Here is a 22,893-nt window from a genome sequence, read left to right as displayed (position 1 = left end):
ACTTTGCTAAAGCAACAGCAAGCAGGAAATACTGCTTGCAGATTAATGAGCTCAGATAACCCGTGGTGGGTACTGTCTGGGGATGCTGCAGACAAAGGGTTACAGCATCTGAGTATTTAGTGAGCACCTACTACATGCCCAGCCCTTTCTTAGGATTCATATGCTCTTCTAAACCATCGAATATATACATACATACATACATACATAAATACATAAACAAATTAAAAAAATAAACTGCAGAATCAGCAGTTCGTTATTTTTTTTTTTATCAACATAAGGCCTCGTCTCCCCAGGAGCCCCTACTCCTATCGCATCAATTCCCATTTAAGGGAAAAATCAGAAAGAGCTGACCACATGGGAAGTTGTGTTTCTTTGAAAGACGCTAACTGGTGTTCAGAAGAGCAAGACCTTGGGCTACTGTAACCAACAGTGGCCAGCTGCTCAGGCTGGGTCCCGCCCCTGTGAGCAAGGCTGCATTTCTGGGACGGCGACACTAATTCCGGGAGTCTCCTGGTCTTCTTAGGACTACAGTGCAAATTTCTGCTCTTAAATCTAGGGCACCACCAAGTTCCCAAGTTATCCTTAGATGAGAAGGGGGAAGATCCTTTCCAGTCAGGCTGTAAAAAGCAAACAGGCAGTTGGAGAGAGCTGCCCATCCCAGGCACTCTTGCAGCTATGGTGACTGTTCGAATCATTGTTCAAAGGAGGTTGAAAAAGTAAAAGAGAAGGGCTGAAGATAATGAGGGGATTTAGGTCTTTCTATAAAAAACAGCAGCTTCCAATAGAGGAAGAGAGGATGGGTATCTAGTTACCCAACCCACAAAGGGCAAAGTCCCTGCCCTGGCACAGTCTGATCACTGGGATGAAGCTGCCTAGAGGCAGAGCAAGCCTTTTCTAGGTTAACGTAATCAGATGGATATGGAACACCTGCCACTCACTGCAAAGCATTTCAGAGCTAGCTGGCTGCATTCACCTGCTTAATAAAGCCAGAATCTGAAACAAACCCTCTTTACCCAGTTTCTTGGAGCCCTGTAGTAGAGAACATGCCTCTAATTAGAGCCAGCCTGCACAGTGGTGGGGCTCAGCTAGACTGTGGTTTGATGCTGCCAGGCAGAAGAGTTACCACCTATTTTTCTAGGCAAGCAAAATGTAGATGATGTTTAATATCAGATATCTCTCCAGGGAAAGAACATACTGGAGCTCAGAGAAATAATGCAAAAGTTGGAATCGATTTTTGGTTTGTGTCTTTTAAAAATAGAATACTCAGGTTTTTGTTTGTGAGCAGTGCAGTAACTGGGAAAATTATTTAGGCTTTCACAGTAGTATATCAGGGTATTTTAGAGATGAAAAAACTGAGACTCAGAGAGGTTGAGTAACTTGCCCAATGTCACAGTCACAAATGGCAGGGCTGGGATTCAAACCCCAGGAGTCTGCATTTTAAATGTTCTTTTCTTTTCTTTTCTTTTTTAAGAAAGTCTGTATTTAAGAGCTCAGTCTTAACCCATGTGGCACACTCAAGAGGGATGTGGTGTTCTGAAGGGAGTGGTTGCAAGTGACTGTGTCCAGCCTCCCAGGGAGAGATGTTCAGTCTGAGGTCAGTCCATGACGGCTTTTAGGTTCTTTGAAGTCGAGGTATTTCTACTCTGAGGATCTTTCCTCTAATGGTGTAGGTATAAGGGTGTTCACTGCAGCATTGTTTTGTTAAAAGCGGGATGCACTGGTCCCCAGTATGGGTACCCCGTGCCTCGTGTCAGTCACCATGGGACCTTGGAGGGTTGCTGCCACCACCACTAAGGACAAGGAGACACAAGTGTGAGGACCTCAAAGTGGGATAATATACATGTAAATGTTACACAAGAACCAATTAACCTTAACCTTATAGACAGAGTTCATGTTTTCTAGCACCCAGTGTAACTTGTAAGAATTTCAGTGGTAATGAAACATATTTTGAAGTTAATTTCCTCAAGTCCATATCTTGTCAAAAAGTAAATGGCCATTCATACAAAGTGGTGGCTGCACTATTTCTAGGATGCTTGGGAGCAGATCAGCTTTAGCCTGGACACTGGGTTTTATGGGACCCTAATCAACTTCATTCTTACTTCAATGCAGGTTGTTGGGCCTTCAGGTGGAGAAAGTTACATTATAGATTATGATGGAAACACAGACTTAAAGACTATTACTAACAAAACATTTAGAAAAAGTTATATCCTTAAATCTTTTTTTTTTTTTAAAGAAAAACAGAATGAGGCTGCTTGATTTTATTTTATTTATTTTTAAATATTTTTCTTTTATTGATTTTTTTTGAGAGAGAGAGGAAGGGAAAGGGAGAGAAACATCGATGAGAGAGAAAATCGACTGGCCACCTCCTGCATGCCCCCCACTGGGGATCGGGCCCACAACCTGGGCATGTGCCCTGACCAGGAATCGAACCGGTGACCTCTTGGTGCATGGGTCAATGCTCAACCACTGAGCCACACCGGCCAGGCAAGGCTCCTTGATTTTAATAGACAGCTCCCAGTATGTGGATTTCCAGATTTTCCTTCTTCCTTCTTCACTTTATGGGTTCTATATAATATTTTGTCATTATTTTTGTTGTTTTACTTAAAAGTATATATTCTGAAATTTATTTAATAGGAAAAAAGAAAGAGTAAAGGGTTTGAAGCAACCTAGATTACAAACAGATTGGAAAAACAAATTATGGTGCAAACACAATGGAATGACTGACAGCTGTAGCCAAGACAGAAGCTCCTTATGTACTGACATGCAACCATCACCAGGGCACAGAATAGTTGCGCTCATTATCCGCTGTGCAGAAGGAGAAGACCGCATGTGTTTTCCACTTACAGAGGGATCTCTGGAAGGACAGCAGGGAACTGGTAACACTGCTGCCTCTGTGCACAGAAGTAGTCACTGGGGGCAAGACTGACAGGCTTTTCACTTTAGGTCCTCTTGTACCTTTAAATTTCAAACCATGTGACCGTGTTACCCATTCCAAAAATGTGTATCTGGGGAGCACTTGAGATCTTGCTGCCTGGCATATTTTGTCAGTTTGGCGTAAATAAACTCATAAAATTGTTTTAAAAATTGTCTATCTGTACTCTTCTAAAAGCAAGTATGGAATGTGAACTTAAAAATGAGTAAGTAGCCCTGGCCGGTTTTGGCTCAGCGGTTAGAGCGTCGGCCTGCGGTCCGGAGAGACCCGGGTTCGGTTCCTGCTAAGGGCACGTACCTCGGTTGCAGTTTGTCCCCAGCCTTGGTTGGTTGTGCGGGTGGCAGCCACTCGATGTGTCCCTTTCACATCGATGTTTCTGTCTCTTTCTCTCTCTCCCTCCCACTCTATCTGAACAAGGAATGGGGAAATGTCCTCGGGTGAGGATTAAAATAAAATAAAATAATAAAAATAAAAAATAAAAATGAGTCAGTAGCCCTGGCCGGTTTGGCTCAGCGGTCAGAGTGTCGGCCTATGGACCATAGAGTCACGGGTTCAGTTCCCACTAAGGGCACATACCTCAGTTGCAGTTTGTCCCTGGCTCTGGTTGGGGTTATGTGGGTGGTGGCCACTCGATGTTTCTCTCTCACATCGATGTTCCTCTCTCACATCGATGTTTCTCTCTCTCTCTCTTCCCCCCTTTCTCCCTCCTGCTCTCTCTGAAGATAAATGCAAAAATGTTAAAAAAAAAAAAAAGTAATAAATAAGTAGCCTGTGTGGGTCTGTTGGTTGGAGCGTTGTCTCATACACGGAAAGACGGAGGGTTCGATTCCCTATCTGGGAACACACATGGACTGAGGGCTCAATCCCCAACAGGAGGTAACCAATCAGTGTCTCTCTCCACCCCCCTCTAAAAATAAGTAAAAATGTATATATGCTCATGCAATCACATAAACAAAACACAAGTATAGAATAAACAGATTATCCCATAAAGATGGTAATAATTTTTTCTTCCTTTTCTGTTTCTTCAGAATTTTTATGTGGTTATGATAGATATTTTTGAAGTACTGTTCTCTATTTTTATTTCTTCCCTGCACACACCAGATTCAATCAGTACACAAGGTGACAGATGATGAAGACAAGGGACTCCAGAATCCCAATTCAGTTTACTCAACAAAGGAGAACACCTACCATCCCTAAAAAGTTGTCCAGTCAATAGCTTCCAATCCTTTATGAAAACTACAAAGGATTCTCCAGGTAGGCATAAAAAGGTAAAGGAAAACTACCTTTTCCACCTGGAAGCAAGTCACTGGATGACAAAATATAATCCACAGCTAGTAGAGATCCTTGTTTCAAGTGTCTACTCTTCAGCTTCCTGCACTGTTCCTCGTTCTCATCACTGGTAACCAAAGATATCACCGGTCTTCCCAAGCTTCTATCTCCCAAACATCAGGCTGGTTTTCTTCTGTTTAGGAGGTAGCAAGAGAGATGGCTTCTTCTTTTTTAGTCCTCACCTGAGGATAGTTTTCCATTGATTTTCAGATAGCGTGGGGGGAGGAAGACGGAAAGAGGGAAACATCGATAGGAGACAGACATCAGATGGATGCCTCCCGCACAACCCCAACCACGGCTGGGATCAAACCTGCAACTGATGCACGTGCCCTTGACTAGAATCGAACCCAAGACTCTTTGGTCTGCAGGCTGATGCTCTAACCAGCAAGCCAAACCGGTCAGGGTCTAATTTTTTTTTTAATGCATACACATAAAATCATTGCCCGTAATTTCTGACAATGGGTAAAAGACTTGGAAACTACTTCCAAATCTCAGCTGAAGAAGGGAATTCAACCCACACCAAAACCAGGTAAGCAGTAACCCACCTTTGGAATGAAAAGGAAACACAACAGTCAGGGGCCTAACAGAGCCCATCTGCTATGGCCATGACCTTGGGCTCGGCTTCTTAGGCTGACATTCACCTGAGTCTATGATCTGATATAGTCTCTTTCTTGGTTGCAAATTATGAGCTGCCAATGTTTACCTGTGAGACTGTCTGGACGCTGGAAGGGAAGGAAGATAAATACACCAAAGCCCAGCTGAGCAACTGTTAAGTTTTACATTTTATTTCCAGGAAACGACATCTTGTTTTCACAAAGAGGTATGCCATCCTCTCAAATAGAGGCCACCTCAGCTCTCAGGGGCAGCCACAGGGGTACATTCAAGCTGTCCACAACAAATATCAACAGAGGTACCAGAACAGTAACAAAAACAACAAATTTAAAAAAGCAAACAGAAGTACATAACCATTCAACATGTAGTGAGGCAGAGTCTGCTGAGTCCCCGGAAGCCATTGGGCGATGGGCGCCGTGGTGCTTCAGACAATGGTGCAGGGGGGCTGGCCAGCACGGAGGCTCGTGGCCGACACTTCCTACCCAGACTCTGTCCCTTGAGGGTCTCCCATGCTCTGTCCCAGCACAGCTCAAGACCAGTTCACAGAGAATCCTCCAGACCATCCTGAGCTCCATTGCCTGGCAGTCTTTCAAAGGCCCCTGCAGCACAGTCTTCACAATAGTCTTTGCTTTGGAGAGAGAGAGAAGAGAAATAAAACAGGAATCACCATGTCCTTTCTCTGGCCTCCCTTCTGCCACCCTCCATCTCTTCCCCAAAGAGCAGCCACGGAAAGAGAAAACAGAGGTCGATCATGTCACTCTGCTCAAAGCCCGCTCCTCTCTTCCCCCAGAGTAAGAGTTAAAGTTAAGGTCCTTCCAAAGGTCTGTAAGGCCCCAGCAAACCTGCCTCCTGCCAAACCTCCTCCCCCTCCTGGTTCCTCTCTCTACTGTAGCCACACTGGCCAACACCCAAGCACGCGCCCCTTCCCGTCCCCGCACAGCATGGCCCCTGCCTGCAGAGCTTGACTCAAGTACCTCCTCCTCGGTGATGCTCCTTGGCCACCCCAGCAAAAACTGCCGACGCTGTCCCCATCACTCCTGACCCTTTCTTTCTCCATAATACTAATCACATCTCACTTACTAGGTTTTCACTTCTCTTTCTGTTCACTGCACCTAGAACAGTGCCTGGCACGAAGCTGGCCCTCAATAAATCTGTTGGAGGAAAGAGGGAATCGCATCCACAGTGACTGGCCGAGAGCGGTGCGAGTTCTTGGACGTCCAGAGGGGAAGGGGTCAGAGGGGCTACTAACTGGCCTCTGATCTTTTCCCATGGCTTCTGCTTCCTCGATCCTGGAGAAGCGGGAATCTGGCCTACACCAAGGGCACAATAAAGCCACCAAGGAAAGCGTCCCCTTCCTTGAGATCGCGGTTTGGAACACCAGCAGGAGCATGACAGGTTATAAAAGCTACTTGCGCCCACTCCTGGGTGGCCCTGGAGGGGCTGTGCCGTCAGCCTGGAGAGCGGAAGAACCTGCACGGCCCCCTCCTCTCAGCTGAGGGCCTCGCCTGACAGCTCAGAAAAGTGCAGAAGCCACAAGAAGGAAATTCTCTCGACTGCCCTCAAGCAAGTTTCCTGGCCTGCCCTCCCAACATTATTCCCTTCTCTCTGGAAACAGAGGACGTACCCTTCTACTTTCAAAGACCTTCTACTTTCAAAGACTGAATTCCTCCGTCTGGGCTCTGCCTTCCCCCCTCCCCTGCCTTTCCAGGAACTGTCCCCATCCACTATCTCAGCTTCCAGCAGCTCCTTCTCCATAGGCTCCTTCTAATCAGCAACTGAACATGTTAAAATCTCTCATGTCTCTTCCAGCCGGTGTGGCTCAGTGGTTGAGTGTTGACCCATGCACCAAGAGGTCGCTGGTTCGATTCCCGTCAGGGTACATGCCCAGGTTGTGAGCCTGATCCCAGTAGGGGGCATGCAGGAGGCGGCTGATCAATGTTCTCTCATCAGTGTTTCTGTCTCTCTCTCCCACTAAAGGAAAACATAAATTTAAAAAATAAATAAATAAAACCAAATCTCTCATGTCTTTAATAAACAAAAAAAATTCCTTTACCCAGACTTCCTTCTCCAACGACAGCCCTCTCTAGGCCCCCAGCAATGGAGACACATTTCTCCAAGAACTAGTCTAGTCTTACTCATGTCTGTTCCTTCACCACCAACTCATTCTACAACTCACTGCCAACTGGCCGCTGACCCAAACAGTCCCCCAAACTTGTCCTAGATAAAGTCATCCATGTCCCACACACCTGCTACATCGAAAGGGCAATTTTTCACCCTTATCTTCTCAGCTTTTCACACTGCTGATCCCTCAGTTTGTAACACTCAGAGATGTGCAATCATGGAAGACCTACCAAACACTCTCCTGGGCCCCGAGAACACCACGCACAGTAAGATAAAACACTTGTCCTCAGCTGATAAAGTGAGGGACAAGAACACACTAACAAATACAGTTCCAATCTTGTAAATATTTAAAAGAAATAAATAAGGAGATGTCTACAATGCAATAAGGGGCTACTTCAGCCAAGGGAGGGGTCAGAAAGGCTCACAGCACACCATTCCCACATGTGCCTCTTTTACAACTCTCTTTGACCACTCCTCACCCTCTGCCCACACACTCCTCTCCCACTACGTCCCTCCACTCACCGCCTGTCTGCCCTGCACACTCCTCTCCCACTACGTCCCTCCACTCACCGTCTGTCTGCCCTGCACACTCCTCTCCCACTACGTCCCTCCATTTACTGTCTGTCTGCCCTGCACACTCCTCTCCCACTACGTCCCTCCGTTCACCGTCTGTCTGCCCTGCACACTCCTCTCCCACTACGTCCCTCCATTTACTGTCTGTCTGCCCTGCACACTCCTCTCCCACTACGTCCCTCCATTCACCGTCTGTCTGCCCTGCACACTCCTCTCCCACTACATCCCTCCATTCACCGTCTGTCTGCCCTGCACACTCCTCTCCCACTACGTCCCTCCGTTCACCGTCTGTCTGCCCTGCACACTCCTCTCCCACTACGTCCCTCCATTTACCGTCTGTCTGCCCTGCACACTCCTCTCCCACTACGTCCCTCCACTCACCGTCTGTCTGCCCTGCACACTCCTCTCCCACTACGTCCCTCCGTTCACCGTCTGTCTGCCCCGGACACTCCTCTTCCACTACCGTGCCTTCAATGTTGGTGTTTCTCAGGGACAGGGACTTGACCTTTGGCTCTTACCACCCACAGAGAAGATCCCCAAATCTAGAATATTCTGGGCTCCAGGTCCACATATTTAAATGCCCTCAGGTGCTCTCAACTTACTTTTCTAAACAACTTCAGTCTAAAACGGAACTATCTCCCTGACAACCCGCTCCTTATTTCACTGAACGCACCATCACCCCCCAGCTGCCCTACAGAGACTGGAGTGACCCGCACTCTGAGCTCCCTTGTTTCTCACAGCAAACCAGCTCCACAAAACTGTCTGTAGATCCTCCCCCGCGAGTAACTGCTCAAGCCCATCCGCGCTCTCCATCCCTGCTGCTCTTTGTCTAGCCCGGCCATCAGCCTCGGCCGGAGCTGCTGCCTGTCCTTGTTCCCAGCACCATCTGTTCTCTCCACTGCAGCCACACTGACCGACGCAGAGACATATAAACACAGTCGTATCCCCACTTAACATCGTCTAGTTCCCCACAGCCCCCAGTCGAAGTCTTTTAGCCAGACTAGGAGGCCCGTGCGATCCAGGCCTGCCTGCTTGCACAGCCTCAGACAACGCACCCCCCAGCACTCCCCAGTCCCGCCACACTGCTCTGCTCTCAACCCTCAAAACCCTTGGCTTCCTTGCTTTTGGCCTCTGCTTCCAGTATGCACCATCTCCCTTTCACTTCCCTCCCTGCCCCCCCGCCCTCCGCCCGCACCACTCCTCGGGCCGAGAGACGTTCCCCAACCAGCCCAGCCCTGCGTCCGCACCGAAAGCTCCACTTTTAGTCCTGGCACCTGATGCTTAGTAGGGACTGAGAAAAAGGAAAAGCCCAGAGGAAGGGAGCAAAGAGGAGATGTTTCTTTGGGGCTGGTTCTGGTTCAGGTTTCACGGGCCAAGGGTAAAAGATCCAAACTCTCCTAGGAAAGCAGAAGCCTGAAACAGGAGCGTGCCTGGTCTCATCAGATTTCTTAAGAGCCGCAGCAACAGGACGTGGACAGGATACATCCAGCTGACACAGTCACCTCAATGGTGATGTACCTAGCTCTATGCTAGTCTAGGGGGAGGCAAAAGAAGGAAAAAGTGTCCACGACAAGTTCATGGACATCTGAACCCCATTTATCTGAGCTTGCTCTAAACAGTCCACACCCAGCACTAACTGCAGGAACCAGGACACTTGAGGAAGAGCTGCTCTGGTCAATGACATCAGTCTACACCTAACCACCAGTGGTTCTCTACAACAAGTAGTTCCTGGAGTCTGTCTGAAAAGTCAATCATAAGGCTGCATGTTAGTGGGAAGAGAGGATCCATTTTTTAGAGAGCGAAAATAACTGTTTTATCACAAAAAAAACAAAAACAAAAAAAGCCAGGAGATACTTCTGTTATGGAAAACAGCAAATGATCCGAAGTTCCTCCTGCTAGACCCCCCAGTGACCAGAGCCACTCACACTTACTTCTCTTGAAGCTCTAGCATGTGCTCATGTTCCTCCCCCAGGCCCTTCTCTCCGGCTGGTGGGCAGGCCTTGGCCAGCAGGTACTGGTCTTGCCCTCAGGACGACGTGGTGGTGATGGTGGTGGGCAGTGCTCACCTGAGCTCCCGACTCTGTGGGCAGGTAAGCAAAGGTCAGCCCTGGTCCCTTCACTCTGGCACAGCTCCCTCAAGCCCAGCCACGTATGCCTTTGGGGTACACTAAAGGGTCATTATCCTAGGAAGGCCAACTTCTAAGCGGTGTAAGCTAGTCTGGGTGCCTGCGGTGAGGTGGTAGCTTCTGGCGAAGGACAGAGGACACCCTACCACAGAGCACTAGTCAGAACAGGGTTCTGACCCCCAGATGGAAGGACCCTTCGGAAATATCAAGGACTACAGAGTCAACAAGAAATCCGAGGTTCCAGGACTTCCTGGGTGGCTAATCCATATTCCAACTGGTATCTTAGAAGCTGACTTCTAAGATCAGTCTCTTCCCCACTGGGTGAACAGTTCCTACGCTGCCTCTGTCAGTCATTTCCAACTGTGCATTCTGAGGTGCCAATAAGGGCAAGCGAGATGCTACTTAAAGGATGAGGAAAGAAAGAACAACAGGAGATAAAAGAAGAGGACAAAGGAAGGAAAGAAGGAGGGGAAGCAAAAGAAACCATCAGCAAAATGAAAATGGAACCCACTGTATTGGAGAACATATTCATCAATGATACACTGGATAAGAGTTAATCTCCATAATAGATAAAGAACTTATACAACTCAACATAGGAAGACAATCCAATTAAATAATGGGAAAAGGACCTGAGTCCAAACAGGACATACAAATGGCCACTAGACATATGAAAAAATGCTCAACACCACTAATCATCAGAGATGCAAATTAAAATTACATTGAGGTATCACCTCACACCTGCCAGATTGGCCACCATCAACAAATCATCAAACAACAAGTGCTGGTGAGGATGTGGAGAAAAGGGGACTCTAGTGCACTGCTGGTGGGAATGCAGACTGGTGCAGCCACTATGGAAAACAGTATGGAGGATCCTCAAAAAATTAAAAATGGAACTGCTTTCTGACTCAGTGATCTCACTTCTGGGAATAATATATCCCAAGAATCCCAAAACACCAATTCAAAAGAATATATGCACCCCTGTGTTCATAGCAGCGTTATTTATAATAGCCAAGATCAGGAAACAGCCCAAGTGTCCATCAGTAAATGAATGAATAAAAAAGCTGTGGAGCCCTGGCCGGTTTGGCTCAGCGGTTGGAGCGTCGGCCTGCGGTCCAGAGAGACCCGGGTTCAGTTCCCGCGAAGGGCATGTACCTCGGTTGCAGTTTGTCCCCGGCCCTGGTTGGTCGTGCGGGTGGCAGCCACTCGATGTGTCCCTTTCACATCGATGTTTCTCTCTCTCTCTTTCTCCCTCTCTCTCCCTCCCACTCTATCTGAACAAAAAATGGAAAAATGTCCTCGGGTGAGGATAAAAAGAAAAAAAAAAGCTGTGGTACATTTACACAATGGAATACTATGTGGCCATAAAGAAAAAGGAAGTCTTGTCTTTTACAATAACACAGATGGACCTGGATATTATGCTAAGTGAAATAAGCCAGTGAGAGAAAGACAAATACCACAGATGACCTCACTTATATGTGGAATCTAATGGACAAAATAAACTGACAAAATAGAAACAGAGACATGGATACATGAAACAGTCTGACAGCTGTCAGAGGGGAGGGGATGGAAAAGACTGGATGAAAGAAGGTGAAGGGATTAGCCCCAGAAGATATATACATAACCCGTAGACAAAAATGACAGTGCGGTGAGGGCCAGAGGGAAGGAAAGGAGGGAACAGGGATTGGGTAGAGGGGGGGAAAGGGGGGGAAATGGGGATACCTCTAAGTGTCAACAAAAAAAATAAAGAAAAATTTTAAAAAGCCAGTAAAAAAAAAAAAAAAAAAATACTGGCCAGGTGGCTAAGTTGGTTGGAGCACCATTCTGTACACCAAAAGGTTGTAGGTTCAATTCCCAGTCAGGGCCATACACAGGTTGCGGGTTTGATCCCTGGTCACGGTGCACATGGGAGGCAAGTGATTGATGTTTCTTTCTCTCTCACTCTCACTCTTACTCCTTCTCCCTCCCTCCCTCCCTCCCTCCCTAAAAATCAACAAAAACATATCCTCGGTAAAGATTAAGAAAAAATGTCAGTTTAGGGAAAAAAAAAATTTTTTTGTACTATTAAGAAAGAAACTTTTAGCCCTGGCCGGTTTGGCTCAGCGGTTGGAGCGTCGACCTGCGGTAGAGAGACCCGGGTTCGGTTCCCGCTAAGGGCACGTACCTCGGTTGCAGTTTGTCCCCGGCCCTGGTTGGTCGTGCGGGTGGCAGCCACTCGATGTGACCCTTTCACATCGATGTTTCTCTCTCTCTCTCTCTTCCTCTCTCTCCCTCCTGCTCTATCTGAACAAAAAATGGAAAAATGTCCTCGGGTGAGGATAAAAAAAAAAAAAAAAAAAAGAAAGAAAGAAACTTTTAGTTAATAAGTCTCCTAATTTTCTATCCCATGACAATTTTTGCGAAGGATAAATGTTTAAGTCAAAATTTCTAGAGTCCAGTGTTATACACGATTTGTATGCACACAGGTGAACACCCCACCCCATGCTACCCTTGCTGAGAGCCACTGTCCCTTAAACAAACACCATCACCCGCCGGGCAGGCATGCCGACTTCTCTTGATTCTCTCGGGACTGGACTGGGTGGATTAAAAGTGCTTGCCAACAAGTATTCTCCCTGGATGAGGTCGACTTGCCAGGCACTGTTACTCTGCCATTCCCCACACATTCCTTTACTCAGCTCTGTTTCAGCGAGGGACACTGGCAGCATCAGGGAGGAGCCTCCAGGTGGGCAGGCAGATACTCTCCTCGGAGACTGCCAACTCTCACGGCCCGTCTGGATCACCCTCCTGCTAGCTACAAGAAGCAGGCAAGAACCATGGGCTGTGTGGTCTGACCTGGGCTGATCTTCCTAGAGACCCCCAACCTCTGGATTCAGGAAAGCTGTGGTTCATAAACCTTTCTCCCACCCACCAACCTGAAGACCATGGCACACTCCCACAAGTAGCCCAGGTTCAATAGTACAGTGTCAAGGAAGCTGGGGAATGCAGTTTGAAAAAACCCCTGGATTGGAAATCACTGTTTAAAGGATCAACGAGATTTTATTTCTAGGTAATTTGCTTTCTTCTTTTCTAAGCACAATCCAAAGAAACTGCTAGGGAAAGCTAAAAATGGAACTGTTAACACTCTTGTTAACCAACCAACATTTAAAGAGAACAGAATGGGGGAGGGGAGCCACTGAGACTCACCAGCCGAGAGGGAGAGCCTCTGCAGGGGATAAACGTCTTCCCTGCAGAAAAATCTCCTGTCAGCGTCCGGGAGAGTTACAATTATTTATGCAACAAGCACTTTCTGGATGTTCCTTATCTGCCCCAGCTCCGGAACACCCTTTCTTCAACACAGGACTTGGCATCCTACCATTCCCTCCTCCTCTCTATAATCTGGCCACCCAGAGTCTACAAGGGATCAATGGCTAATCAGTCATGAGGCATTATACCTCCCACAGGACATGGGACTTGAAGACAACAACCAGCCAGGGAGATGAGGTTGGTCTTGGTGGAACCAGAGGCGGGTCTCCTTCTCTGAACTCATGCTAAGAGCAACCCCTGCCAGGAGGAAAACAGCCCTGTCAGACTTTGACAATTACAGGCTTGCCAATCCTTGTTCCCAGATCCTAAATTGGTCCTTTTTAAAATTCCCATGCACTGGGGATTAAACCAGCTTTCAGTTGGCAAGGAAGGTTGGTATGTGAACCAAGAATTTTCTCTAAACCCCACACTGCAGACCAGTGAAGCTGCGATGGTCTGGCGCACGTTTCCCTAATCAGGCCTCCGAACCTTCCGTGTCTTTAGAGAAAACCTCAAAGCTGCACTCACTGTGATAACTGTAGAAACTGAGACCGGTGCCAGAACGGCCTCAGCCAATGACTGCCACAGAGAAGCCGGTCTGGCTTACTGTGCAGGCTCCCAGTCTTACCAGAAAGGCAGAGAGATACCCTTTAGCCTTTGGAGAGAAAAGGGAGTTTGATATTCTTTCCCTTTCTAGTGCTGCATGAAGCCATCTACTGAGCTTGAACTTTTGAGAAGAAACCTAGTCAATGCGCTGGGTGAAGAAAGTACTTGGGTGTCCCCACCCCCATACAGTCCCAGCACACTCAGCTCAAAGCTGGTCAGATCTGGGCTCCCAGGCCGCTGCTCCCTCAGGAAGGAGAGAGGAAAGGACACAGAAGGCACTCCCAGTGCCCCAGGAGCCACCTGGCTGTCCTGCTGCTGCTCTGCACCACGGAGTCATTCTATCTCGTGTGGAGCACATGTGGGCACTACCAGGAACAAGCCACTGCTCCTCATACCTCTGGGCTTTGCTTGTGCTGAGTCCTCTGCTTGGAAAGCTACCCCTTAGGGAATCTTTAAAACTCACTTCAAAAGGCACTTCTTCTGGGAAGCTTTCTCCCACACCCCACCCGCCCAGGCCGGAGTGAGTGTCCTCTTCTCCGCAGCTTCCTAGCACCGTTGTGGAACTTGTCATACAGCCTACTTCCCTTTTGCTCTCCTCCACAGATGGCGAGTGCTGTGAGGCTGAGACAATGCCTGAGCTCCATTGCCTGGCATTCACCCTGGCCCGTAGTATAGTGTTCCTGTAAATGCTTATGGAATGATGGGAAGTGGAGAGGAAGAGAGATGGGATTCTACCAGAATCAAGTGTCCCCTGGGAGGTAAAAAAACAAAAACAAAAAACTCTGGGGGTTTCAAACTGGGCACAGGTCCTTGAGTATAACAGGCTTAAGCACACTCCCTGTTCAGTCCTGGCATCAGCCGGCTCTGTGATGGGCCTGCTGTCTGCTCTGGCAGACCACCTGAGGGCTGGCTCATACCACAGCTGTTCACAGCTGTTCACAAATCAGCATCCGATTGCTGGCCCTACTCAAAGTGGCTATATCTGCTGAAGGGCTAGAAGAAAGGAAGCAGTGGACAGAAGATCCTATTGTTAGCAGTGTGGCTTTTAAGCCTCTGAACTTAAAGAAAGGTACATCCAAAGACACACATGAATATGGCCAAGTGGTGGGAAACACCTGTAATGGCAGCAAGCTTCTGGTTCTTCTCTGATAGGCCTTTATGTGCAGCCAACTGATATCACAGCACTTTGGCTCTGAAGCTTTCTCAAGAGGTAGTGCTACACTAGGCTATCAGAGGGACTTAAAGTGGTTATCAAATCCACCTTGCTTCTATGCACTCTCATCCCTGCACAATAACCAATCCTTCTTATCCATTAAGTTCCTTGTGCTTTGCCCCAGGACATATCCTTTTGCCAAAATTTCATTCAAGTTTTAAGCTGAGTAGCTCTGCAACCCTCAGCACAGCAGGCTGTAGGTGTGATGAGATCACGTGGTTAAATAAGCAGATGTTCACTATGGAAGCATGGTTCATTAGGGAAACTTGCCTACCCCTTCTCCAATCTCTTTATCCAAATTCCCTCCAACTGGGAGACTTGTTGGTAAATATATTAGGATCCCCAATGATGACACAGTAGGATTAAATTTATCTCTCTCTGGTTTAACATTACACTCAATTTATATAATTAAGCTGTGACTATTATAGAGAGAACTTGTATATGTGTTTTCTTCAGGCATTTAAGTTGTGAATCTCTGACTTTGTACACATCCCATTTATAATTAATTGTATACCCAACCCAAGGGTTTTGCAACACCTGGACAGCAACTAAACTGTCTCAAACAACAGCACCATCTAGTGATCAGTACAGCAAACTGTCTAATCCCACCTTTTTTACCTCTGTAACCAAGGTACATATGCTAAACCTCACCCTTTCCCACTGCTCAAGTAACCGAGTTAATGCTACTTCAGCTTTCTCTCACACATTATATTTAACTCCTTTTACTTTTCCTCATTTCTTCCACATCTTCTTTAGCTTAAGAATCTTTCATTTGACTCTGTTCCCCAACCAGTTTGTAAGTCTTTCATTGAGGGCACTCATCTTGTTCATACCCACTCACCTTTTCGTCTCTTAATTAAGTCAATTCGTCGTTCTTTCACTTCTGAACTCAGATTATCTACCATCTTACTAATGCAATTGTCCAGAACCAGGGAAGGGGTTTTAGACTTGATGTCCTTCCGACAAATAGGACATTCTACCTTCCGCTTCATCCATTCATTGATACAGTAGGAGCAGAAACTGTGGGCACAGTTCAAGGTGACAGCCTGCAATGGGAACGTGAACACACACATCAGAACTGTCATGCTCACCTTCCCAGGGTGGTTGTGATCTCAAAGCTAGGCAAGGCCAAGTGGATTTTTAAACATAATCCTATCTAGAGTGCTTACAAAGGGTACCAGAATCATTCTTGGGGATGGAAAATTTTAAGCTTCAAGTTAAGACGATTCATTTTCTTTCTCAAAATTAAGTTCACAGACGCAGGCCCCAGGAGGCAAATTTCTCTGTCTTGTACCACCAACTCAGGCCACAGCCAAAATGGGTTAGCTACTTTGCAAACAAATGTCATTGGACACAGGGTGGACTCGTAAGCATGTGAATATTTGGTGAAAATACATTACTAATTCTTATGAAAAACAAATTTGTGTCTTGCTAATGGAGAATCAGAACCTCAATTTTAATATAGAAAGGGAAGCACACACGGAAAACAATATAGGATGGTAGGAGTCCTCTCTATTCAAAAGAAACCAAAAAAGTAAAATAAATGTAAAAGGCAACTAAAAAGGCTGAAGAAAAAGGAAAAAATGGAAACACTGTAATGGGCTCACTGACAGTGCCTGAACCCCTGAGTGAATAAGCCTGTTAGAAGGGAGAAAGCAGAGAAGCCATCATTTGAGGGGCTCCTCTGAGTAAACCCATTTCTGGTCGCATTTCTGCCAGGGTGCTGTTCATCCCCAATAATATAAACCATTCTCTTCATTCCCCTTGTTTATGTATGTCTCCTAAGACACAACTTTTCTGAAGCTCAAAAGTCTTCATTCCTGCTTTTAGGATGGCATGGAAAATAACACAGAAATTATGTATGTTTCAAAAGCCAAATTGAACCCAGAAAGCTAACTAGGAGACAATCTGTTTATTCTAGGAGGTAAATTCTTATAGACAGCACTAAAAACCTTTCTGATTAAAATGAAACCTCTTGCCCTGTCTGGTTTGGCTCCATGGTTAGTTAGAGCGTCGGCCCACAGACCAGAGTCCCAGGTTCGGTTTCCACTAAGGGCACATACCTCGGTTGCAGTTTGTCCTCGGCCCCTGTTGTGGTCATGTGGGTGGCAACCAGTCAATGTTTCTCTCTCTCTCTTCCTCCCTCTCTCCCTCTCGCTCTATCTGAAGATGAATGCAAAAAAAAAAAGTCCTCGGGTGAGGATAAAAATAAATAAATAAAATAAAATGAAACCTCTTTCCGACACTGACTTTAAGAGGTAACCAGGCCCGGCCAGTGTGACTCAGTGGTTGAGCACTGACCTATGTACCAAGAGGTCACTGGTTTGATTCCTGGTCAGGGCACATGCCCAGGTTCTGGGCCAAATTCCCAGGGGGGGGGCATGCAGGAGGTAGCCAGTCGATGTTCTCTCTCACTAATGTTTTTATCTCTCTCTCCCTCTTCCTCTAAAATCAATAAACAAAAAATATTTTTAAAAAAAGAGGGGTGACCAGTAGAGCCCTGGCCGGTTTTTCTCAGTGGTTAGAGCATCAGCCCGTGGACCAGAGAGTCCTGAGTTCGGTTCCTGCTAAGGGCATGTACCTTGGTTGCAGTTTGTCCCTGGCCCTGGTTGGGGTCATGTGGGTGGCAACCACTTGATGTCTCTCTCTCACGTCGATGTTTCTCTCTTTCACCCTATCTTAAGAAAAATGCAAAAATGTCCTCAGGTGAGGATAAAAAATAAACAAAACAGAGGTGACCAGTAGAAAGGCAGGCGGTATGCAGTAAACAAAACACAGGTCATGCTGTCTTTGTGCCTGTCTGTGCAGATGCTCCAGGTTGGCTAACTTATCCCCTGTTCCAAGCCCCCTTTCCTAGTCTTCCCCTGATACCGTCTGTAAGCCCTGTGAAAACAATACTAACTGAGCTTCTCCTAAGTAGGAAACCAAATGACTAGAAATTACAGGGAAATTTATGACCTGATGTCAATGTGGACCCAGAGCAAAACAGGTCTGCTCGGAAGAGATATTTCGGGAGACTAGAAGACTCAACCTTGTAAAGACCACCAGAAAAAAAGGAAGCAGTGTCAGCATGTGATTTCCTTTGTAAAGGAACCTGAAAAACACTGTCTCTTAACAACTTGAATTTAAATTTGTGATATAAGAAGAACTGGTCACAAATGGTAGAATTTGCAAAAAATAAAGAGTCTGTGCAAAAATATGACAGGGTAACCAATGGTAACCTAGGAGGGAGATGTTTCATTTTCATAAGGAGCCTCAGAGTCCCGGAAACATGTTCCACTTCTGTGCTGAATTCCCAATGACCACACATCAGCATATCACAGCCCTGTTTAAAGGCTGCACTACACGCCCACTCTCAGCACAGTGCCCATTCAGAGTAAGAACAACAACAAAGAGATAAAGGCTTTACTACAGCTAAACATATTGATCATACCAAGTAAATATTCAAGAATAAATGAAATAAGAAAAAGGACAGTAAAGTTAAAGAACACTACAAAAACAAATGAGAGGTGGCCACCTCTAGAGGTCACTTTGAAGTCAGATAGCTATAAGAAGTTCCTGCAAGAAAAAACTCTTCAGAATGTTCCCCTATAGCACAAGCAGCCTGAGTAGCTGAGGCTCCCAGGGTTGGAAAATGACAAGGTTTATGTGAGCCATACTTCATAATTACCTCAATGAAATATTCTGAGCAGATAATACACTGGAGCTCATTCTCTAGCACATCATTCATGTGGCTAAGAACTTCCTCTTTCTGTGCTTGCACCTTCTCCTTCTCTTCCTGTAAAGACACACAACCCCACCTGTCATTCAGGAGGACCAATAAGAATGCAAAACAGGATGGGGAGCAGGGCTACCTGGAACAGGATCCAGAAGGAGTCTAAATTAAAAATTCATCCTGGTGGAGCAACACAGAGAATAAAACACCTTCCCTAAGGGTTACTATTTCTCAGAACTGCTTTCTAATATGGGGCACTATCTTCTTTCTTTCCTAAGTTTTTTCAGTATTTGTATGGTAGTTTCTGTCTCCTTCCCAATTAACCAGATAGAAAAACTGAAGGTAGCAGCATACTAACCCCACCAACCACCCAAGTCCAGAATGAGACATTAAGTATCCCAAAGCAAACTACAGTTCAGCGGTGATATAAAATCATCCCCAAACCAAAAACTCACTGGACAAAACAGAAGACATAAAGAACAGCCCAGAGGCAGGAAGTGTGAATTAGTGTATGAGGCCCCTTGTGCTCTTTGTTGCTGCCTCTTTCAAAAAATAAGGATAATCCCTATATTCCACGGAGGCTGGAACAGTGGCCTCTTGAAGTATCTTCAGGCCCCAAGCGCTACACACGCCACGTCCCACGCCTGCAGAGGCCTGCGGTGCAATTCCCTGTGCTTTCCCCAAGTGGTCAGACTGCATTTTTAGGGAGCATCCTAGGTGTGCTCTCTTGAAGCAGATATTTAAGTTAGCACCTCATCCCCAATAAGAAAGTGTCAGGATCCTCAGGGAGAGAGGAAATGACATTTAGGGAATATAGGTGATTCATTTTTCATTTTGTATTTCCTCTTCTAATCAAGGCAAAGACTGTCAGACTGCTTATGGCAGTGAAGGAGGTCTGGACCCATTTGTAACTGGAGTCAAGTTCCCTAAACACTCATGAATTGCTGGGTTTAAAAAGACGGTGGTGCCTTGGCCAGTTTGGCCCAGCAGTTGGAGCGTCGGCCTGTGGTTCCAAGAGACCCAGGTTCAGTTCCCGCTAAGGGCACGTACCTCGGTTGCAGTTTGTCCCCGGCCCTGGTTGGTCATGTGGATGGCAGCCACTCGATGTGTCCCTTTCATGTCGATGTTTCTCTCTCTCTCTCTCTCTGTTTCTCTCTCTCCCTCCCACTCTACCTGAACAAAAAAAAAAAGGAAAAATGTCCTCGGGTGAGGATAAAAAATAAAGACGGTGGTTTCTTGGAGGTTGGGAAAGAAGGTACAGAGGATCAGGCTATCGAACTGAAAAGAGAGTCCCCTCCTTCCTGTGCTCTGCGCCAGGGCTGTATGTGAGGAGTGGCGGGCTGAGAGAGGTACTGGGCTCAGGCAGTAACTGCAGGTCAGAGGTTGTGAACTGATGGCATGTGGACTGGATCCAGCCTACAGACCTGTTCAGTTTGGCCCTTGTGGTATTGAAAAACAAAACAGAAAGCTGAACGTGTTGCCAATATTTGAAAATTGGGGTATTTTATTAAACATTTGGATTTCCACCTTCTGTGGAAAACTCAAAAGACCTGACAACACTGGGCTTGCACTTCTAGATGGAAACATCTGGCTGCATCAGAGCTGTTTCTTGGGGTGGTGGTGGGGGCCAGAGGCCCCTTTCCCATGCACCTCTGTCCTCACAGGACACTTGACTCACTTCCATACAGGTCTGACCTCGGAGGGCACGCGAGTTAATAAGCCCTAACTTAAGAGTTCCACTGACTTGATGTGGGAAATAATTACATAAATACATGAGGATGAACTACTTTTTACTTTGACTAGAGCACTCCTTAGCCTATGTCAGTGGGACATGCTGAAGGGGTACCTACTGTAGATAATGGATTACACTGTAGGATGTGTGTCTTATCCCTAACATTTCGCTTCTGAATGAGGGAAAGAACAGATGTTGTCTTACAGGCTGAACCTTCTATAGGTCTGAGTAATTTTACAGATTATTTCCCCTGAGGCCAGGAACAGCCATATACTCTCTCTCACAATTCACCATAGCAACCCTGCACTGCTGAAAATGCTGAGTTGCACGTACTAACCAAATTCTAAACCTTCATCTTCTTTCTAGTACCTTGGTCTGCTCCAATTCTTTGTTCTTGGCTTGAATGATTGCTTCAAAGTCCTTCCTGCTGCGGTTTAGCTCTTCCATTAGAGCCTGATGCTGCAGAAACACAGTAGATACACACTCAAGACAAGCTACAATACATCCTTCCTTTTAGCCACACATGCCTGCAACCCCCCTCTCCCAGAGGCATTAGTTCAAGGGATCAATGGACTGGCAATTTCAAAATAATGCCTCTGTTCCTTTGGAACACCTCACTTACCTGCTGCTTTTCTTTGGGGAAGGGGGCAAATAGGGAGGGAGGCCATGAAATCTATTAACCCCTCTGGACATAACTCAGCCTCCATTGCCGTCTGGATCAATGGAGGAAATGCCTTCCAGGGAGTCTGATTCTGCAGGTGTTGCTGGGGGCCCAGGAATGTGCATTTTTTAAAAAGCCACTGAAGTGATTCTAAAGACCAATGCTTAAGAACTGATAAGTGACTTTGAGGCTACCCAGCACAGGGAGTGGGTTTTTAAGAAATAACCAGTGAGAAATGGGAATCAGGGATTTCATTTTTGTTGACATAAAAAAGACCTATAACCTATTGATTCTACAAATCGTACACCACACACTCACAAGGCAGTGCTCTGCCTGTGTGTTCTGGAACCCAGCATGCCTAAGAGCAAACAGCCTGTTCATTGTGACTACCACCTACACGACTGGCAAGGTTCCACTTCTATGAAACCCAATTGCTGAGCTCCCTCATGCTTAAGTATAGCTTATACTTTAATCTCACCCAAATCCCTTTTTTAAAAAGGTGGAGTAAAGGTAACTATTTCTGAAAAGATATTACTCAAGAAACAAACTTTAAAATGTGTGGTCTCGCCCTGGCCAGTTTGGCTCAACGGTTGGAGCGTCGGCCTGCGGTCCAGAGAGACCCGGGTTCGGTTCCCGCGAAGGGCACGTACCTCGGTTGCAGTTTGTCCCCGGCCCTGGTTGGTCGTGCAGGTGGCAGCCACTCGATGTGTCCCTTCACATTGATGTTTCTCTCTCTCTCTCTTCCTCTCTCTCCCTCCCGCTCTATCTGAACAAAAAATGGAAAAATGTCCTCGGGTGAGGATAAGAAAAAATAAATAAATAAAATGTGTGGTCTCCTGAGAAAAGCAGCTACATCAGAAGGCCTGGGTATTCATTCAACTTGACTGCTAATTAGATGTGTGTGGTGACTTTCTCATCAACACGGTAAAACAGGTGCCTCTTCCACATTAGTGTTAATAATAAAATAACAGGCATGAAAGCATTCAGAAAAGTTTTTAAGCTCTACATAAATGCAAGTTGTTATAATGATCTGGTAAATGAAAAAGAATAGCTTCAGAGGGACCAACAGGGTGGACCCAATACAGCCATGTTTCAGTTGAGAAGCTGTGTCCCCCAGGCATGCTGCTGTAGAACCATGACCTAAAACTCTCCCATTTAGGCTAACACATGGAGATTGGCCCAGTGCCTCACGTAAAATGACAGTGTTTTCCTGGCTGTCTTCAGGAGACAGTGAGGAGTCGTGGGTGCAGAGTACTCAGTGATCCCTCAGGGATTTCCAAGTAGCAGAACCTCGCTCTTTTCCAGTCAATTTCAAAATAGTATCTGAATATTAATTTAATAATGCTCTAAATGGGAAACATGTCTGGCCTCCTACCCAAGAAAATAAACTTAGAAACTAAAAGTCCAAAAAACTGAATTAATTTTCACATAATTCTTTCCAAAGCTGTTTGTGCACCCCTCAAGGAAATCAAGGCAGGCACTTCCCAAGCTTTTAATAACATGTGACTGCACGCACTATAAGAAGGCTGGGAGGCAGAGATGCAATAAAGAGCTGTTAGGGTAAATTATTCCAAACAAACTCTAATACCATCGCTCACTTTTTCCAAGGAGACATGAACCATCCCACTACCCTGACTAAACCTGCATCAAACTCCTCATTTTAACACATAAAGGATGGAACCCAAAGCAGGTTTTAAAGATGCAAGAATGTTTATAAAAATAATCAAATGACAGAAGTAGTCAAGTTAAATGAAATAAATCACAGGCTATCTTTTAGAAGAATTTTATTCCTGTGAGCCCTGCCATTTCAGTAAATCAATATGTTTTGCTGACTGTATAACTGCACATTCTCTACCTGACCTAAAATGCTTAATTGGAACATTCTCGAATGGTTTCTAGATGGTTTCAGCTCAGGAACAGTGAGGCAACGAAGGCCCCTGCAGGCCTTGGTGGTGCCCAGTCATAGCTCACGATTCCCCTCTGCTGCCTCACCT

General features: G+C 46.2%; 1 protein-coding gene across 6 annotated transcripts in view; it reads right to left on the bottom strand.

The window, feature by feature from the left end:
* Positions 1-5,021: 5,021 nt before the first annotated feature.
* The window catches only part of RNF8 (ring finger protein 8), a 39,065-nt gene continuing 21,193 nt past the window's right edge, over positions 5,022-22,893 (bottom strand). The window contains exons 5-11 of one of the 6 annotated variants that reach the window (XM_036248888.1): positions 20,608-20,697; positions 18,462-18,569; positions 15,633-15,837; positions 13,122-13,230; positions 12,874-12,914; positions 9,499-9,647; positions 5,022-5,501 (exon numbers count right to left, since the gene is read on the bottom strand). In XM_036248888.1, coding sequence (XP_036104781.1) covers positions 9,523-9,647; positions 12,874-12,914; positions 13,122-13,230; positions 15,633-15,837; positions 18,462-18,569; positions 20,608-20,697 — 678 coding nt within the window. In that variant the 3' untranslated portion in view covers positions 5,022-5,501; positions 9,499-9,522. Of the gene's footprint in view, positions 5,502-9,498; positions 9,648-12,873; positions 12,915-13,121; positions 13,231-15,632; positions 15,838-18,461; positions 18,570-20,607; positions 20,698-22,893 lie in introns of those variants that run through there. The other 5 variants (XM_036248891.1, XM_036248889.1, XM_036248890.1 and 2 more) reach the window with 5 other exon arrangements.

The sequence above is a fragment of the Molossus molossus genome, unplaced genomic scaffold, assembly GCF_014108415.1.
Source record: "Molossus molossus isolate mMolMol1 unplaced genomic scaffold, mMolMol1.p scaffold_m16_p_8, whole genome shotgun sequence".
Classification (NCBI taxonomy): Eukaryota; Metazoa; Chordata; class Mammalia; order Chiroptera; family Molossidae; genus Molossus; species Molossus molossus.
Note: the sequence above shows the minus strand (reverse complement) of the source record. Positions and strands in the feature narration are given on the sequence as shown.